This window comes from Oncorhynchus clarkii, unplaced genomic scaffold (assembly GCF_045791955.1).
Source record: "Oncorhynchus clarkii lewisi isolate Uvic-CL-2024 unplaced genomic scaffold, UVic_Ocla_1.0 unplaced_contig_4448_pilon_pilon, whole genome shotgun sequence".
In the NCBI taxonomy this organism is placed as follows: domain Eukaryota; kingdom Metazoa; phylum Chordata; class Actinopteri; order Salmoniformes; family Salmonidae; genus Oncorhynchus; species Oncorhynchus clarkii.
The window spans coordinates 189,943-207,894 of NW_027260868.1; the positions used below are offsets into that span (position 1 = coordinate 189,943).

The following is a 17,952-nucleotide window of genomic DNA, read 5'->3' on the forward strand; positions in this document are numbered from 1 at the left end:
GTTCTTGTCCTGATTGTTATAGAGTTGTCAGTGGGTGTTGCAATCCATAGTTTTTTATAAAATTGGCATTCTATGCATCCCCTGCCAAAACTAAGCTGTTCCTTCTCTGTTAACAATGGCTCCCTTGGTGGAGGTCGCGTAAAATGCTATTTTTATTTTTAAAAACTACTGGTTGCAGCACCCAAAGAAAATAACGCAGTTACACAAGCCAAACAGTTACAAGGTACACATTACAGAATGGGCATTTCTGCAAGTATCGACTGATACTGACTCAATGTAGTCGGAGGTACACTCTGCCGACCCGCAACTCGGCTCCATTGAAAAGTATGCAGTTGAGTTATATACATGACTATACAGACCAAGAAAGAAACAAAAAATGCTGAATAATAATGATGATGCACTTCTCTTCATTCTAGATCAATGTCAAGGTGACATTCCTATTTAATAGCCTATGTAAGCAAAAAATAGACACATCCGTAGATTTTTTTTTGCCACACTGTCACTGGGTGGGCCAGTCAAAGGAAGATTAAGCGTCAATGCGTCGTACGAATTTTAGGAGGCGGAAGGCTTGCATTACCTGTATGGACTTCGACAATCCTGTGTGGCGTGGTAGGCTACTGAACGACACCTCACACTCAAACAACTATCTCAAACTTAAACTTGGGTCCATGTTGTCATCGACTAAAAGCCGAAAACAATAAGTATTTCCCCGCCTCAATAGCCAATTGACTTGACTGGCAGCGATGGGTCAGAGTTCTGATACTTTTTGTTAGGAGGGCAACTCGCGGACTACCCCCCCGTGGATCTCGCACGAGCTCAGGTAAGTTGCCCGCTCTGAAACAATTCATATCAGAAATATTTGAGAACTGTTGGTTTTTTGAACGTATTCTTTTTATTTCATACATTTTAACGTAAAAAATAACTCTCATTAATTGTTTTGAAAATATATTATGTGAACTCATAGTCTAAACCTATACTTTTGTAAACGAAAATTGTGTATTCAATTTTGTCTGACAGATGCTTTTCTCACAAGGAATGGCAGGAGCCATAACGAACTGTGAAGTAAATTGTCTCGTGCAATAAGCTGTGTTTTCCTGATTCATTGTGCAGTGTACTGTAATACATGAGTCATAAAGTGTCCGTTTTTTTAATATAGGATAAGTTATAGGCAGGCTACCCAATAAAAGTGTAGGTTACTTTCACAAAGCATGTTGAAATGTTTATGGTTTTGGTCAATATAAGTCAAGTTTTCAGAATGAAATAGTTGCATTCTCAGTCATTAGCTAGGCAATTTGCTTTAAATACACTGACACGAGGGAGACAAAATTACTAAGCCTGTTGGGAAATGGTCATGAACCTCTTGAATTTAAAACACCCAAGATATGATTACCTCAACTGTATCACTTTCCTTAGAGACCTCTCTGTTGATCAGCCATTGTTGTCTTGTCATACTATGCCGAACAAAAATAGAAACACAATATGCAAACATTTCAAAGGTTTGACTGAGTTACAGTTCATATCAGGAAATCAGTCAATTGAAGTAAATGAGTTAGGCCCTAATCTATAGATTTCACATGACTGGGAATGCAGATATACATCTGTTGTTCACAGATACATTTAAAAAAAGGTAGGGATATGGATCTTGCCTAGTTAAATAAATCAATAAAAATTAAATAAGAAAACCAGTCAGTATATGGTGTGACCACCATTTGCCTCATGCAGTGCGACACATCTCCTTCACATAGAGTTGATCAGTCTATTGATTGTGGCCTGTGGAATGTTGTCCCACTCCTCTTCAATGGCTGAACGAAGTTGCTGGATATTAACGGGAACTGGAACACGCTGTCGTACACGTTGATCCAGAGTATCCCAAACATGCTCAATGGGTGAAATGTTTGGTGTGTATGCAGGCCATGGAAGAACTGGGACATTTTCAGCTTCTAGGAATTGTGTACTGCACATTTTAGAGTGGCCTTTTATTGTCCCGAGCACACGGTGCACCTGTGTGCACACAGGTTTAATCAGCTTCTTGATATGCCTCACCTGTCAGGTGGATGGATTGTCTTGGCAAAGGAGAAATGCCCACTAACAGAGATGTAAACAAATTTGTGCACAAAATTTGAGAGAAATAAGCCTTTATTGCATAAGGAACATTTCTGGGATCTTTTGTTTCAGCTCATGAAACATGGGACCAACACTTTACATGTTGCGTTTATGTTTTTGTTCAGTGTACTTTGGCCACTTTGGACTACAGTTCCGGCTACAGGCCGGCCCCTCGTTTTCCCATGCAAGGCTCATAGATACTGTAGGAGACACCTCAGGAGAAACATATTCTATTCCCTCCCCAACCCCTTTTGAAAACACAAAATAAATCTTTCTTCCTAAATTATAGGTTATTATCAGGTAGAGACATGTTGCTTATAATCCAGTCTTTGTGTCAGATGAGTTTTCTAAGTAAGTTGGCATTTAGTGTCATGAATCTTACCCTGGAGGTTAGTCACGGGACCTTGGCTTGCTGTATAAAGCAGGCAGACAGGCATTCGAGGCATTCAGTTACTGTCCGATTGAACATTAGAATGGGCAAAACGAGTGACCTAAGCAACTTTGAGTGTGGTATGATCGTTGGTGCCAGGCGCACCGGATCCAGTATCTCAGAAACGTCCGCCATCCTGGGGTTTTCACGCATGACACTGTCTAGAGTTTACAGAAAATGGTGCAACAAATAAAATGGCCCCATCCTGCCTGGTATCAACGGTACAGGCTGGTGGCGGTGGTGTACTGGTGTGGGGAATTTCTTCCTGACAAATGTTAGGTCCCTTGATAGCAATTGAGCAACAATTGAACGCCATGCACCGAAAAAGTCAGGCCGTTTGGAGGCAAAGCGGGGCCCGACCCAATACTCGATGGGTGTACCTAATAAATTGATCAAATTTTCACTGAGCAACTATCTTCATTTACTCCCGTTACGGCCGGTATGCAATTCCAAAAAAGGTTGCTTGTAAATGTTTACTTAGAAGAAGATAGTCGCTCAGCGAAACTCTTTGGTGAGTAACAAACATACTTTGACATTATAACTCTTGCAGAGTTGGTGAATGAGAGTTTGAATCGGAGCTTCCTGGGTGCTAGAGAGGTCTCTAACGCACAGATACTGGGGCACCCTGTAGGCAGCTCTGCAGAGTGGTCACTATCTGGCACAGCCACAAAGACATAAAATCAGATTTTAACCCTAACCTTGACCACACTGCTAACCCTACTCCCTAACCCTAACTTTAAATACAGACCAAAAAGCTCATTTTTGCAATATAGTCAATTTTGACTTTACAGCTTGCCCATATAGCAGAAATCGTTCGGTTCTGCCTCCAGGACAAAATTCATGACAGTAAACGTCAACCTGCATCTTCTAATGTGGGGCAGGCTTACTATAACCTTAAACATGGATATTTTGTAATATAGTGACTATAACTAAAGCCATACATTATGTTGCTTATGATATGCTTATTTTTGGTTTAATCCTCAACTGGTCACTTCGTCATTATTTCTGCATTCTCTTCTTCCACATTTTGCTACAGTGATCAGGATGATACCAGTAACTGAGTTCCGGAACTTTGCCTCATCACAGAACCCCGAGTTCCGGGTTCTAAAGCCATGGTGGGATGTGTTCTCGGAATACCTATGTATCGCCATGCTCATGATCGGAGTGTTCGGATGCACCTTACAGGTAAGACTAAACTCAAACAAACTAATCACCAATGAAGGTATACATTTTCATTGAACGAAGAGTAGATTTAAGTCAAAACTGGAACATTCACTGTCTTCTTGGTAAGCAACTCCAGTGTAGAGTTGGCCTTGTGTTTTAGGTTATTGTCCTGCTGAAAGGTGAATACATCTCCCAGTGCCTGGTGGAAAGCAGACTGAACCAGGTTTTCCTCTAGGAATTTGCCTGTTCTTAGCTCCATTACATTTATTTTTATCCTGATAAACTCCCCAGTCCTTAACAATTACAAGTTTACCCATAACATGATGCAGCCACCACTATGCTTGAAAATATGGAGAGTGGTACTCAGTAATGTGTTGTATTGAATTTGTCCCAAACATAACAATTTGTATTCAGGACAAAAAGTGTATTGCTTTTCCATTTTATTTGCAGTTTTACTTTAGTGCCTTGTTGCAAAACAGATGCATGTTTTGGAATATTTATATTCTGCACAGGCTTCCTTCTTGTCACTCTGTCATTTAGGTTAGTATTGTGGAGTAACTACAATGTTGTTGATCCATCCTCAGTTTTCTACCACAGCCATTAAACTCTAACTGTTTTAAAGTCACCATTGGCCTCATGGTTTCCTTCTTCTCCGGCAACTGAGTTAGGAAGGAGGCCTGTATCTTTGTAGTGACTAGGTGTATTGATACACCATCCAAAGTGTAATTAATAACATCACCATGCTCAAAGAGATATTCAATGTTTGTTTTTTATTTTATTTTTACCCATCTACCAATAGGTGCCCTTCTTTGTGAGGCATTGGAAAACCTCCCTGGTCTTTATGGTTGAATCTGTGTTTGAAATTCACTGCACGACTGAGGGACCTTAGAGATAATTGGATGTGTGGGGCACAGAGATGAGGTAGTCATTCCAAAATCATGTTAAACACTATTATTGCACACAGAGTGAGTCCATGTGAGTTATGTGACTTGTTAAGCAGATTTGTACTCCTGAATTTATTTAGGCTTGCCATAACAAAGGGTTTGAATGCTTATTGACTCAAGACATTTCAGATTTTCATTTTTACTTCATTTGTAAGAAAAATAAAACAATTCCACTTTGACATGGAGTATTGTGTGTAGGCTAGTGACCAAACAATCTCAATTTAATCCATTTTAAATTCAGGCTGACCCACCTGAGAAAGTCAAGCATTCGTAAGGCACCGTTCTAATCGGAGGGGGGGTATTTTTCTTAGAATATTTGTCGTTTTTTTGTTGTGATTTATCAGTGGGTGCTGTAGCACCCTCAGCACCTTTACTTCTTAAGGCTATGGAGGCCGATGACATCAGTCAGGGTAATTATTGAAGTTTGCAGTTTTGTCTAAAAAAAATACTATTTTGTTCAAAACATTAATTTTTTTTTACCTTTAAGTGTGTGTATATTACTGTATTTATTCTTCGGATATTGTTTTTCAACAGGAAAAAATCAAAAGATAGCTGGAGTGCGTCTTTAAAGCACATAGCAGATTAGCCCCCGGGGCATTATTGCAACAGCTGAATGTAAGCACCTAATGGAACTGTTGGATCTTGACAGATGTTGTCGGTGTGTAGCCTGTAGCGATAAGAATAGGAGTGCCTACAGTATATGAAATAAAAATACTTGGCATTACTTACTTTATGTAAATGAAATATACTTTTACCTGAATAAGTTTACCTGTTATTAGTGATATGTGAGGACAACTTAAAAAGTAAATTAATGTACAATCCCATATAGAAAGCATTTGGCCCTGGATAATGAAAACATTTTAGATTTGATTAGTGTGTCCTGTTTAAATCTCCTCCTGCCACGTAACAAAGCATTCTTATCAGTGGTGGTGACCTCCAAGTGGGAAGGGAAAAGAGAGACACATTAACTAGTGTTTTCCCTATATGTATTTAGCACTGCCGCTGCTAAATCGACCAATGTTTCCCCTGGAATCAGGTCACTAACTCCGTATTTAGTATGTCATCTTCTCATCACACGATCCTAATCATTGGTTGATATCACACCTGGGTTCAAACGGTATTTGAAAGAAAACAAATACTATTTGAACCCATGTCTGTTAGATATCAGCTGGAACAGGAAAGAAATAGATCCCAAAAATCTAAGCCTTATGTTATGTAGGTGGCTACTCTGCATGTTGTTCCATTGCCTAATCTTTCCAATAGCACTCACTCTTCTTCTCTTTCTCTTTTTCCCTCCCTCTCTCCATCATAGCTCACCCAGGAGAAGATCTCCTGCCTTCCCAGCCATTTCTCCAGCTCAACTCCAGAGGCCATCGATTGCAGCCACATCCGCAGCCACGGCGAGAACGAGACATGGGAGCACCATACCTTAGTCAAGCCCGTCAGGTAGGTAGCCTAGAGGTAGAGGTTAGAATCCTAGCTCCTAAGGTGGGAAATCTGGTGGCCAGATAAAGCAAAAAGACACATGTCTATTTGGATAGTTTGGATCTGTTGATAAGCAACTTCTTGCTAAGGTTAGGGTTAGGTTTAGAATAAGGTTTACGTTTAGAGTATAGTTTTTGGGTTAGAGCGAGGTCAGTAGATAGTTAGTTGAAATGTTACTGATAGTCTGTACAGCATCTACAGAGGGACTATCCAAATTCTTCTTTTACAGCCCTATCATCCGGGAGGTGTACGGACGCAAGAACAACCTTGACATCCACCAGTACATCTTCGTCAACCATTACTGCTACGAACGAGCCGTGCACTGGTACGGCAAGTACTTCCCCTACCTGGTGGTAATCCACACATTGATCTTCATGGTGGCCAGCAGCTTCTGGTTCAAGTTCCCTGGGACGTCATCCAAGATCGAGATCTTTGTCACCATCCTGGGGAAGTGTTTCGACTCGCCATGGACCACCCGGGCGCTGAGTGAGGTGTCTGAGGAGCGTGGCGAGGAAAAGATGGTGATATGGAGGAAGAACACCATTTCGAAGTCGATGGCATCGGCGTTCGCTGCCTCGCCGGACAGTGAGCCAGGGGCGGAGGAGGAGATGGTGGGACTTCTCCGGCAGTCGTCCATCAAGTCAAATCCAGAGAAGAAGAACCCGGAACTACAGCCAGCGGATTCACTCTTGGACAGGAAGGAAGGGGAGCAGGCTAAAGCTCTGTTCGAGAAGGTGAAGAAGTTCAGAACGCATGTGGAGGAGGCGGATCTGCTCTATCTGATGTACGTTCTCCAGACCTCCCTCAAGGTCTTCAAGTTCGTCCTCATCACCTGTTACAGCGCTGCATTGGTCCCCAACATTGAGATTGTAGTTCGTTGCTCAGTTCCTCCGGAGCTGACCGGCTTCGAAATCTACTGCTGCAACCACACCAAAGCCCACCTCTTCTCCAAGCTGTGCTACTGTTACATCTGCTTTGTGGGAGTCTACGGACTTCTGTGCATCTACACCCTCTATTGGCTCTTCCATCGACCTCTTAAAGAGTACTCCTTTGAGCATGTTAGGCTGGAGACGGGTATCAACGACATCCCAGACGTCAAGAACGACTTTGCGTTCCTCCTCCATCTCAGCGACCAGTATGATGCGCTCTACTCCAAACGCTTCGCCGTCTTCCTCTCCGAGGTCAGCGAGAGCCGTCTTCGCCAGGTCAACCTCAACCACGAGTGGCCAGGCAAGAAGCTGCGGGGACGCCTCTCCCGGAACGCCGACAACCGTCAGGAACTCCATCTCTTCATGCTCCCGGGTCTCCCTGACACCGTCTTCGATGTCCCTGAAGTGGAATCTCTCAAACTGGAGCTGCTAAACAACGTGACTATTTCCTCCAGTGTAATCCAGCTAGGTTCTCTCCAGGAGCTGTCCCTCATCCACTGCCCTGCCAAGCTCCAGCTGGCTGCCCTGACCCACCTCAGAGAGAACCTCAAGGTCCTCCGGCTAGCCTTTGAAGGACTGGAGCAGGTACCAATGTGGATGTACACACTTCAGAGTCTCGAAGAGCTCCACCTGAGTGGCACTTTGACCCACGAACTCTCCCGCAGTGCAACCTTAGACTCCCTGAGAGAACTCAAAGCTCTAAGAGTCCTGACGCTTCGCAGCCGCCTAACCAAGATCCCTCCGAGTGTTGGGGATGTGGCAGTCAACCTCCAGCGTCTCTGCATCTATAATGAGGGCCTCAAACTACAAGCCTTCAGCAGCCTAAAGAAGTTGACCAACCTGGCCTCTCTGGAGCTGATAGGATGTGAGCTGGAGCGCATCCCCAGCGCGGTCTTCAGCCTGTCAAGCCTGCAGGAACTGGACCTGAAGGAAAACAAGCTGACGACAGTAGAGGAGATCTTGAGTCTACAACATTGCCGGCGCCTGGTAACTCTTCGTCTCTGGCACAACGGCATCACCTACATCCCTGAGCACATTGCTAAGCTGAAGTCCTTAGAGACGCTGAACGTCAGTTGGAACAAGCTCCGGAAACTTCCGTCACGTCTCTTCTACTGCACCAAGCTCCGGCACTTGAACCTGTCCCACAACCAGCTCACGTCGCTACCAGCCGAGGTAGGGATACTCCAGAGTCTCCAGTTCTTCTCAGCAGCCTTTAACTCCCTGGAACAGCTGCCGGAGGAGCTGTTCTCCTGCAAGAGGCTCAAGACTCTGGCGTTGGGAAACAACTGCCTGCTCTCGCTTAGCCCCAGGGTGGCTAACTTGGCCCAGCTAGTGCGCCTGGAGCTCAAGGGGAACAGACTAGACTCTCTACCGCCGGAGATAGGGGACTGTCCCCTTTTGAAGACCAGTAATCTTGTGGTAGAGGACAACCTGCTGGATCTACTGCCGTCGGATGTACGGAGCAGGATGAAAGACAGTTGAGAGACAGTTACTTTGCTTACTTTAAAGGGCTTTTTACTCCTCCTGGTGCATAGGCCGCTGACAACAATTGAGAGATAGGCTAAAGGGTCAGGTTTGGTTGCACTTGATTGGTCAGAGATGTCAGCTCTGTGGGAAAGGATTGGACCTCTGGTTGGGTTTGCAGTTTTGAGGACATGAGGGATTCACTTTTTTAAAGGCAAATAAGAGCCCAAAAGTACGAGAGGACATGTAAGGACGGAACTATGGACATACCGTAGCATATAAGGTTCAAGAAAGGACCTTTTGGAGGGACATACAGTATAGCAATAGAATAATTAGCAAATATAATATATTTTGGTCAAATCCTCTTCAAATCATGTTCACCTACTTATTGCCATGACTGTACTTTTAAACATGTTTTTTAATACAAAGATGTCTATCAAATTGTCCTTGATGAAATGTCATCCTTAAAGCGTATGTCATATGATTCTCTTTGTTCATTTAACTTGCTGGTGGCTTGGACATCAGGCTTGTTAAGGGCACTATTCAATCTGTATCACTGAAGTGTATTGCACACTAGAAATACTGTAAAGGTTATTCCCGATTGAGCTGACCAATGCAAAGTTTACCGTGAATGCAGCCTCCACTAACTCTGAATTTCCATGATATGGATTGATTAGAGCCTTAGGTTTACAGAGATAAACTGGCAAAGTGAGTTACTGTTTTATGCCATAGAAAGGATGGAGGGTGATATGAACATACATGATACAAGGTAGTGGGAGGGAAACATCTAAGTATCAGTTTCTCTCTTCTCAAAGATTATACCTCTCTTGTTCAATTTATTTACCTGCTAGATTAGTGGTGTACGGCTAGAGGAATCATATATTTCTGAGATCTCTAAAGAGAGAACTTCAGTTGCATCCAGCCAGAGGGGAAAATGGATGGGGATCCTGTATCCTGATCAACTGGTTGTTTCATACAGCACAAAGGGTTCTTGTACCACTGTCATGGAGATGTGACAAACGCAGAGTGAAATCTTTTCAATGCCGGTGCCTTGGGAGTTTGACCTTTTCCCACATTAACTGAGTGACTTGGAGAGTAACTCATTGAATGAATGTTTTTCATTGTGTTTTATGCATATCAGTTGAAACTAGATGGAGGCCAATTCAACTAGCGAATCATATACAGTAATACTGTAAGCTTCATTATGATACACTGCAGTGCATTCACAAAGTGAAACGTGTTATTTTACAATGTAGTACACCACAACAACACAATGATGACACTGGTAGGCAATGCACAAATGTATTTCACAACGTTTTTACAATCCACCTGTAATGAGTGAATGACGTGGACCCAAGTGAAGCTTCCTTATTCCTTTGTTGTTGTCATCCCTTTTTTGACTACATTTTCAGCTTGTGAGTCACACAACCAACGTTAAGAAATAAACGAAGGCTGAATCTAAGGTCAGCGCTATAAAGGGTTGTACACAGTACTATACTGTAGTAATACTGTAGCAGTATGAGGAGTCAGCTGACAGTACTATACTGTAGTAATACTGTAGCAGTATGAGGAGTCATCTGACAGTTCTATACTGTAGTAATACTGTAGCAGTATGAGGAGTCAGCTGACAGTACTATACTGTAGTAATACTGTAGCAGTATGAGGAGTCAGCTGACAGTACTATACTGGAGTAATACTGTATCAGTATGAGGAGTCAGCTGACAGTACCATACTGTAGTAATACTGTATCAGTATGAGGAGTCAGCTGACATTACTATACTGTAGTAATACTGTAGCAGTATGAGGAGTCAGCTGACAGTACTATACTGTAGTAATACTGTAGCAGTATGAGGAGTCATCTGACAGTTCTATACTGTAGTAATACTGTAGCAGTATGAGGAGTCAGCTGACAGTACTATACTGTAGTAATACTGTAGCAGTATGAGGAGTCAGCTGACAGTACTATACTGTAGTAATACTGTATCAGTATGAGGAGTCAGCTGACAGTACTATACTGTAGTAATACTGTAGCAGTATGAGGAGTCAGCTGACAGTACTATACTGTAGTAATACTGTATCAGTATGAGGAGTCAGCTGACAGTACTATACTGTAGTAATACTGTATCAGTATGAGGAGTCAGCTGACAGTACTATACTGTAGTAATACTGTATCAGTATGAGGAGTCAGCTGACAGTACTATACTGTAGTAATACTGTAGCAGTATGAGGAGTCAGCTGACAGTACTATACTGTAGTAATACTGTAGCAGTATGAGGAGTCAGCTGACAGTACTATACTGTAGTAATACTGTATCAGTATGAGGAGTCAGCTGACAGTACTATACTGTAGTAATACTGTAGCAGTATGAGGAGTCAGCTGACAGTACTATACTGCAGTAATACTGTATCAGTATGAGGAGTCAGCTGACAGTACTATACTGTAGTAATACTGTAGCAGTATGAGGAGTCAGCTGACAGTACTATACTGTAGTAATACTGTAGCAGTATGAGGAGTCAGCTGACAGTACTATACTGTAGTACTACTGTAGCAGTATGAGGAGTCAGCTGACAGTTCTATACTGTAGTAATACTGTAGCAGTATGAGGAGTCAGCTGACAGTACTATACTGTAGTAATACTGTAGCAGTATGAGGAGTCAGCTGACAGTTCTATACTGTAGTAATACTGTAGCAGTATGAGGAGTCAGCTGACAGTACAATACTGTAGTAATACTGTAGCAGTATGAGGAGTCAGCTGACAGTACTATACTGGAGTAATACTGTATCAGTATGAGGAGTCAGCTGACAGTACTATACTGTAGTAATACTGTAGCAGTATGAGGAGTCAACTGACAGTACCATACTGTAGTAATACTGTATCAGTATGAGGAGTCAGCTGACAGTACTATACTGTAGTAATACTGTATCAGTATGAGGAGTCAGCTGACAGTACTATACTGTAGTAATACTGTATCAGTATGAGGAGTCAGCTGACAGTACTATACTGGAGTAATACTGTATCAGTATGAGGAGTCAGCTGACAGTACTATACTGTAGTAATACTGTATCAGTATGAGGAGTCAGCTGACAGTACTATACTGTAGTAATACTGTATCAGTATGAGGAGTCAGCTGACAGTACTATACTGTAGTAATACTGTATCAGTATGAGGAGTCAGCTGACAGTACTATACTGCAGTAATACTGTATCAGTATGAGGAGTCAGCTGACAGTACTATACTGTAGTAATACTGTATCAGTATGAGTCAGCTGACAGTACAATACTGTAGTAATACTGTAGCAGTATGAGGAGTCAGCTGACAGTACCATACTGTAGTAATACTGTAGCAGTATGAGGAGTCAGCTGACAGTACTATACTGTAGTAATACTGTATCAGTATGAGGAGTCAGCTGACAGTACTATACTGTAGTAATACTGTATCAGTATGAGGAGTCAGCTGACAGTACTATACTGCAGTAATACTGTATCAGTATGAGGAGTCAGCTGACAGTACTATACTGTAGTAATACTGTAGCAGTATGAGGAGTCAGCTGACAGTACTATACTGTAGTAATACTGTATCAGTATGAGGAGTCAGCTGACAGTACCATACTGTAGTAATACTGTATCAGTATGAGGAGTCAGCTGACAGTACTATACTGTAGTAATACTGTATCAGTATGAGGAGTCAGCTGACAGTACTATACTGCAGTAATACTGTAGCAGTATGAGGATTCAGCTGACAGTACTATACTGTAGTAATACTGTATCAGTATGAGGACTCAGCTCTTTCAACAGGTTGCATACCTTACTAAAGTATTATACTATAGTGATAGTACTAGAAGGCAGGGATGTAGTCAAGTCACTAAACCTTGACTGCAAGTTCTTTATACTTGAGTCACGAGTCCCTTGGTATTGCTAAAAGCTGCGGTTCAAAAAATGTTTAAATGTCAAATCTGTTAATATGTTTCACATTGTAAGGATAACTAGATAACACAGCTCTCTAACATTTGCTGTTGTAGCTAGTACAGTATGTTCAATTATGCAGCAAGATACTTTTTCTGACAGTCACTACTGGTCGAGTCCAAGTCCAATTCCCCACTGGTTGAGTCCAAGTCGAGTCACAGTCCTAGACTGGAGTACTACAACACTGCTAGGAGGTATCAGGGGGCAGTTTAGAACACACAGACATGTACAAAAGGCATCAGGCCATTGATCTGATTATTTACAGATGCAAGTTACTGCACAATGCCACAATGGACTGGGTCAGACAGAGCCATGTTAACACACAAACACCAAAGCGTTCCTATTGTCAGTGTGTTGTGTTTCTCCTCCTGTAGAAGGAGCCCAGTCTTGCCCTGCCTTTTGTCTCCATAACAAGCGTTCATATCAGCCAAGCCAGGAACATACATACCTCAGTAATACCTAATCACACAGGCCAGCCCACACACTCACAATCACAGACAAGGCCAATGGGGGAAAACTGCACTTCCCTGTTCATGCTGGAGCTACAGTAGGGGAGTAGGCTAGGTTGGAAGATGGGGGAGTGGATAGAGAGAGAGAGCAGCCAGTGGAAATTTCCAAAGGTGTGCAGACAGCACTGTTTGTCACACCAGTGTGTCCTTGGTATGCACATGCACACACACACGCGTCCCACTCTACTCTGCCAATCATTTCCTTTCCCTTTCAGGCAGTAGTGTCAGTTAAAGGTTGATCTGGAGTTTGGAAATGACGTCCAGGATTAGTCAGACACAACCCAGTTTAATAACCCCCGAGACAGAGCCATAGACAAGCCCTAACGGAGCCCTAACCTCTGGCCCAGACACTCCGGTAGAGCTGATAGAATTCGATAGGTGCACAAAGTATGGTAATTGCGTCTTCTGGCCTTTTGATAGGCTGGGTGGAGTTCTTACTGTATTGTTTACACCTAACAAATCACTATCAGATCTACACAGGAGGGGCTAGGGATTGTTCCTGGAAGGAGTAATAGGATGGGTGTTGACTCTAAACTGTGCTGCTTAGCAAGTAGAGCACGAGCAGAAGTCTCAATGCGTATCATGTTATGTTTGTTTCGGTGTGTACCAGCCAACAGGTCTGGTCATCCTAATGCAATATTTACACAAATAGGAGTTGATCTCATCTCCTCTAAGATACTTCCTCTATTTGCCTCCCAGCAATATAATTTAATTCCAGCAAACTTGAGAAATGTTTACCAATTGTGTGATTTAAGTTACTCAGCGTGTTGTATATCTGGGATAGCCTGGTTCCAGATCTGATTGTGCTGTGTTGTTAATGCCTATTGTCATTGGCGTGATAATGACCATAGGCGTTGGCAAGACGGCACAAACAGATCTGGGACCAGGCTATATCTGGGAGGCAATACTGTGTCAATGTTTCCTATCCTAACAGATGTGATAAGCTCATAATGACTCATTATATTACTTCATCATGCATGCTAAATATACAGAAATTGAACCGGTATGATGGAAAGGTCTAGCATGGGTACCAGTCTGTTTAACGTTCCACTCCTTGTTCTCTGTGTCATATGGCAAAGATGGTTTAGCATGACAAGGAGTTGCAAGGAGTGGAATGATAGCTTAACCTACTGGTAGACAGACTAGGAAAGGTCATTGTTATCATAACATTATCATTATGTCACCATACTGCTTAAGCACTATTTCAACCCAAAATACAGGTTAGCCATAGGCACAGGTCTAGGATGAGATTATTTCCCCCCATTCTCAAGAGAACAAGTGATAAGGATGTTTTGTTAGGTGAATTTTGGCTTGTGGCACACACTGTAGGAAAACAACACATCCATTGTGCCAGGCAGTGCCCTTCTATGTGCCCTTCTATGCCTGGGCTTGGGTAAACTGCCTGGACAGCTCTTAACCAAACAGGGCCTTCATTCATCCCTGTGTGCATGCGCCCGTGAGTATATGTCCAGGTATCTGCTGTTACCTTTGTGTTTTCTCTGTGTAGTACATTCCATCGTGGAGTCATTAGAAATGTCCTTGTTGACTCACCTTGGAGTTAACACTCATGAGTGCAAAACAGAATACAATGGACAATGTTACTTTAGGTAAAGTACTCGATCTAGAAGTGTACTCTATCTCTGTAACAGCCTCCTTAGCCCAGAGTTAAGAGAATGCAGTGTCAAAAGGCCTCATGTAAGATGTTTTTTTTAGAAATGCCAATACAATAGATGAATAACACAACTGACTGGGTTTACTATAGAAAGGCATGACAGTCATGAAGAGAAGACTCTTAAGCCTTAAAACATTTTCTGTCTATAATCATATGAATTTGTGAAGATTCTTGAAATTGCACAAAACCACCACGTTATCTCAAAAGTGTTATGGGGACACCTCCACCTAGTCAGGTTTGCCCGTAGAGATACAGAAGACTCATGGATATAACCCGTTTCAGCATGAACTTTGCCATTGAGGGCTCCCACCATTTTAAAGAAGTCAACTGGGTGGGGATTCCCATGGGCTGTAGCTTCAATAGCACTGCCACAGGTAGCCTAGTGGTTAGAGTGTTGGGCCAGTAACTGGAAGATTGCTGGATCGAATCCGCAAGCTGACAAGGTAAAAATCTGTCATTCTGCCCCTGAGCAAGGCAGTTAACCCACTGTTCCCCGGGCACCTTGGATGTCGATTACAGCAGCCCCCCACACCTCTCTGATTCAGAGGGGTTGGGTTAAATGCGGAAGACACATTTTAGTTTAATACATTCAGTTGGACAACTGACTAGGTACTCCCCTTTCCCTATCACAGACGCTATAATGACACAGATCTAAAGATAAGTCCATCTCTATGGGTTTGCCTCCCTTCTTGGCTCAACTCTAGTTGGATAGTGACCTCCTGTGGCCACAATAGAGAACTGCACTTGTCCTCAAATTCTTGAATATGGACTTCATGCTTGTAATAATATAGAAGATTCTTTTGATCAAGATTCTGAATTTTAATAGTCAGACATAATTCTAATTGTATAACCTGTTGTTGCTATTTTACCAACAGTAACTCTTTAGCTAAGTCCCATAGAATAGAAACAAAAAAGGTCAAGTTAAACACTTTATTTTGTGCTTCAGTCTTCCAAGAAGGAATGAATACTTAATTTTTTCATTTTCAATAGTATTTGTATATAAATAACATCTCAAAAAAACAAAACCGACAATGTAGCTATTTACAAAAAGTTCATATGAATATTTTCAATAAATAAATACATGTAAAATTCCCAAAAATTCTAAATATGCCTAATAAAAGACAAGTTTTCAAAGATAAACACAACTACCATGCAATGCAGTCATCATGGGATACACCATGTCAAGTCAAAATATCAAAGTTTGGAAAAAAATCATAAACAGTTCAATTTCCTTCACAGTGAGGAATAATAATGCAATATAAGTCATCACAAACACTCAATAATAAAGCCATGTACAAGTGTGCACTCCTGAATCAAAGGGGGGGGAAGAGGTCAAATTTACCATCAAAAGGTGCTTTGCTCTGTGCAAAAATGGTGTCCAAATAATGTCCACCATACTTATTCTTCCATAAGCTGCCAAAACAGGACGGTAAACACAAGTCAACCTCGACCAGTTACTAAAAATCATACTTTACATCAATGAATTCAAGTCACCAGGTTTTGAGAGGAGAGTGTAGAAGGGGAGTCTATGAACCATCCAATTTGGCATAGAGAGGGGGTGGGGGGTTGGTGGTAGAGCCCATCTAACTCCTAAAGAGGGAGAGGTGGGGAGTGAGAGAACACTTTAGACTCCAGCTGTCTCTCTAGAAGCTCTACCACGTCCGGTGTACATGACGATGAGGCTCGGGCGAGGTCAACAGCTGTCTCTCCACTGGTGTTGGGGTGTTTCAGGTTGGAGAGAGGTGCAAGGAACTCAATGACGTCCCGGTAGCCCTCTCGGACAGCGATGTGGATGGGTAGGGTGCCGGTGTGGTCTGGCCTGTTGACTGACGCGCCGAACTCCACCAGAACCCGGAGTGTGTCCACGAAGCCAGTGCGTGCCGCATCATGTGCCGGTGAGACTCCTCGCCGGTCTGTGATATTTGGGTCGGCTCCGTGCTCCAACAGTAAGCTGGCCACGTTGGAGTTGCCCATCATCATCACCTAGGGAGAACAGAAGGAGACTTGACGTTAGAGGGCGTTATCAAATGTTATTCATCACATGATGCAGTGTTTGATATAGGCCTAGTGGGAGAGAGTTCATGGGATTGTAACAATTTAATTGTATGTAGGGTAATTATAAAGGATATAAGTAGCTAGGTTAGGTACATTTGTCAGAACTGTTGTCCAACACTTTAGCTATTAATGAGCAATAGACAAGGTTGTTACTTAATGCTTCAAAGAAAATGGTTAAACTCTGGTTTTCACTGCATTTCATTCAAACAAGGTATAAGAAACCATTCTGAGGAAGCAACCATGGGCTGACAGCTCTGTTGTTGTCTCCCTCTCACACAGACTTAGTTAGCTACCTATACTACATTCAAAGCCAACACAGTTTGAGTCGAAATATTACAGGCTAGGACACAATGAAAGTTCAATGAGGAAGTTGGTTACCTGTAGAGCGGTCTTTCCAAATTGATTGACAGTATCGGGGTGCACTCTGCATTCCGGCCCTAGCATCCTCCTGACCTCGTCCGTATTTCCCTTGGCTGCGGCAGCGGTCAGGCTCTTGGCCGCATCACTCTGACTCAGGACCATTGTGGACGGATTTCTATATTTTCTCCCTAAAATATGAATAGAAGAAATAGCTAGCTGAGTAGCTACCCAGTATCTAATTGTAATCAACTGTTCTAGTCTATCAACGCTAGCCAGTTCGTCTCGTTAGCTAGCTCACTATCATTTATCCCCAACCAGCAAACGTTAGCAAGCTAGTTGCGAGTAGTTCAACTAACACATTATAGTGAGAAAAAATGCATATATATATATTACACACACTTCACAACGTTATTTCTTCGAAATTATGGAGCCCAATTCTAGCTAGTAGCACAGGATAAGAATGCTAGCTAGTAGCTAGCAGTCTCAAAGGGGAATCAAAACTCATATGAAAAGGTAGTTAGTTACCTTGTCTGATTTGAAATGATCCCGACCGTTACAGGCTCTTCTTTTCTGTCCTTTTTTCCGAGATACTTTTGAAATAAATCACAGCAGGTAAATGTTGAATAACTTTGAAGGCTGCAGGACCTTTAATTTGCGCGCTGAGAACTACGTTACCGTTTACCCAACCAACATTTACAAACATTGGACAGAACGTATCTCGACCAATCAGCGCGTTGAATGGCGAGGTGGGTGGAGTAATGACTTGGTTGCCACCATACAGTCACTGGTTGCTACAGTATCACTGTGGTAACAGTTGAGTCGACCAATGAGAAGCCATAGCGTAGAAGGCGGGCAATTTTGCGGACGTTGATGT

General features: G+C 42.5%; 2 protein-coding genes across 3 annotated transcripts; one reads left to right on the top strand and one right to left on the bottom strand.

Annotated features, from left to right (window-relative positions):
• Positions 1-543: 543 nt before the first annotated feature.
• Positions 544-8,960, top strand: LOC139402000 (volume-regulated anion channel subunit LRRC8C-like). Of its 2 annotated transcripts, XM_071146042.1 has the most exons (4): positions 544-820; positions 3,570-3,718; positions 5,954-6,087; positions 6,356-8,960. In XM_071146042.1, exons 2-4 carry the CDS (start codon positions 3,578-3,580, stop codon positions 8,535-8,537), a joined length of 2,457 nt encoding a protein of 818 aa, XP_071002143.1. In that variant the 5' UTR covers positions 544-820; positions 3,570-3,577; the 3' UTR covers positions 8,538-8,960. The 2 variants fall into 2 exon arrangements, with proteins under 2 accessions (XP_071002143.1, XP_071002144.1); XM_071146043.1 differs by lacking the exons at positions 544-820; positions 3,570-3,718 and adding an exon at positions 5,176-5,256.
• A 7,167-nt stretch (positions 8,961-16,127) lies between these two features.
• On the bottom strand, positions 16,128-17,735 carry LOC139402002 (cyclin-dependent kinase 4 inhibitor D-like). The gene is made up of 3 exons (XM_071146045.1): positions 17,604-17,735; positions 17,097-17,266; positions 16,128-16,646 (listed from the first exon to the last, which is right to left on the bottom strand). The coding sequence occupies exons 2-3, from the start codon at positions 17,238-17,240 to the stop codon at positions 16,254-16,256; spliced, it is 537 nt and encodes a 178-aa protein (XP_071002146.1). The 5' UTR covers positions 17,241-17,266; positions 17,604-17,735; the 3' UTR covers positions 16,128-16,253.
• Positions 17,736-17,952: the final 217 nt, after the last annotated feature.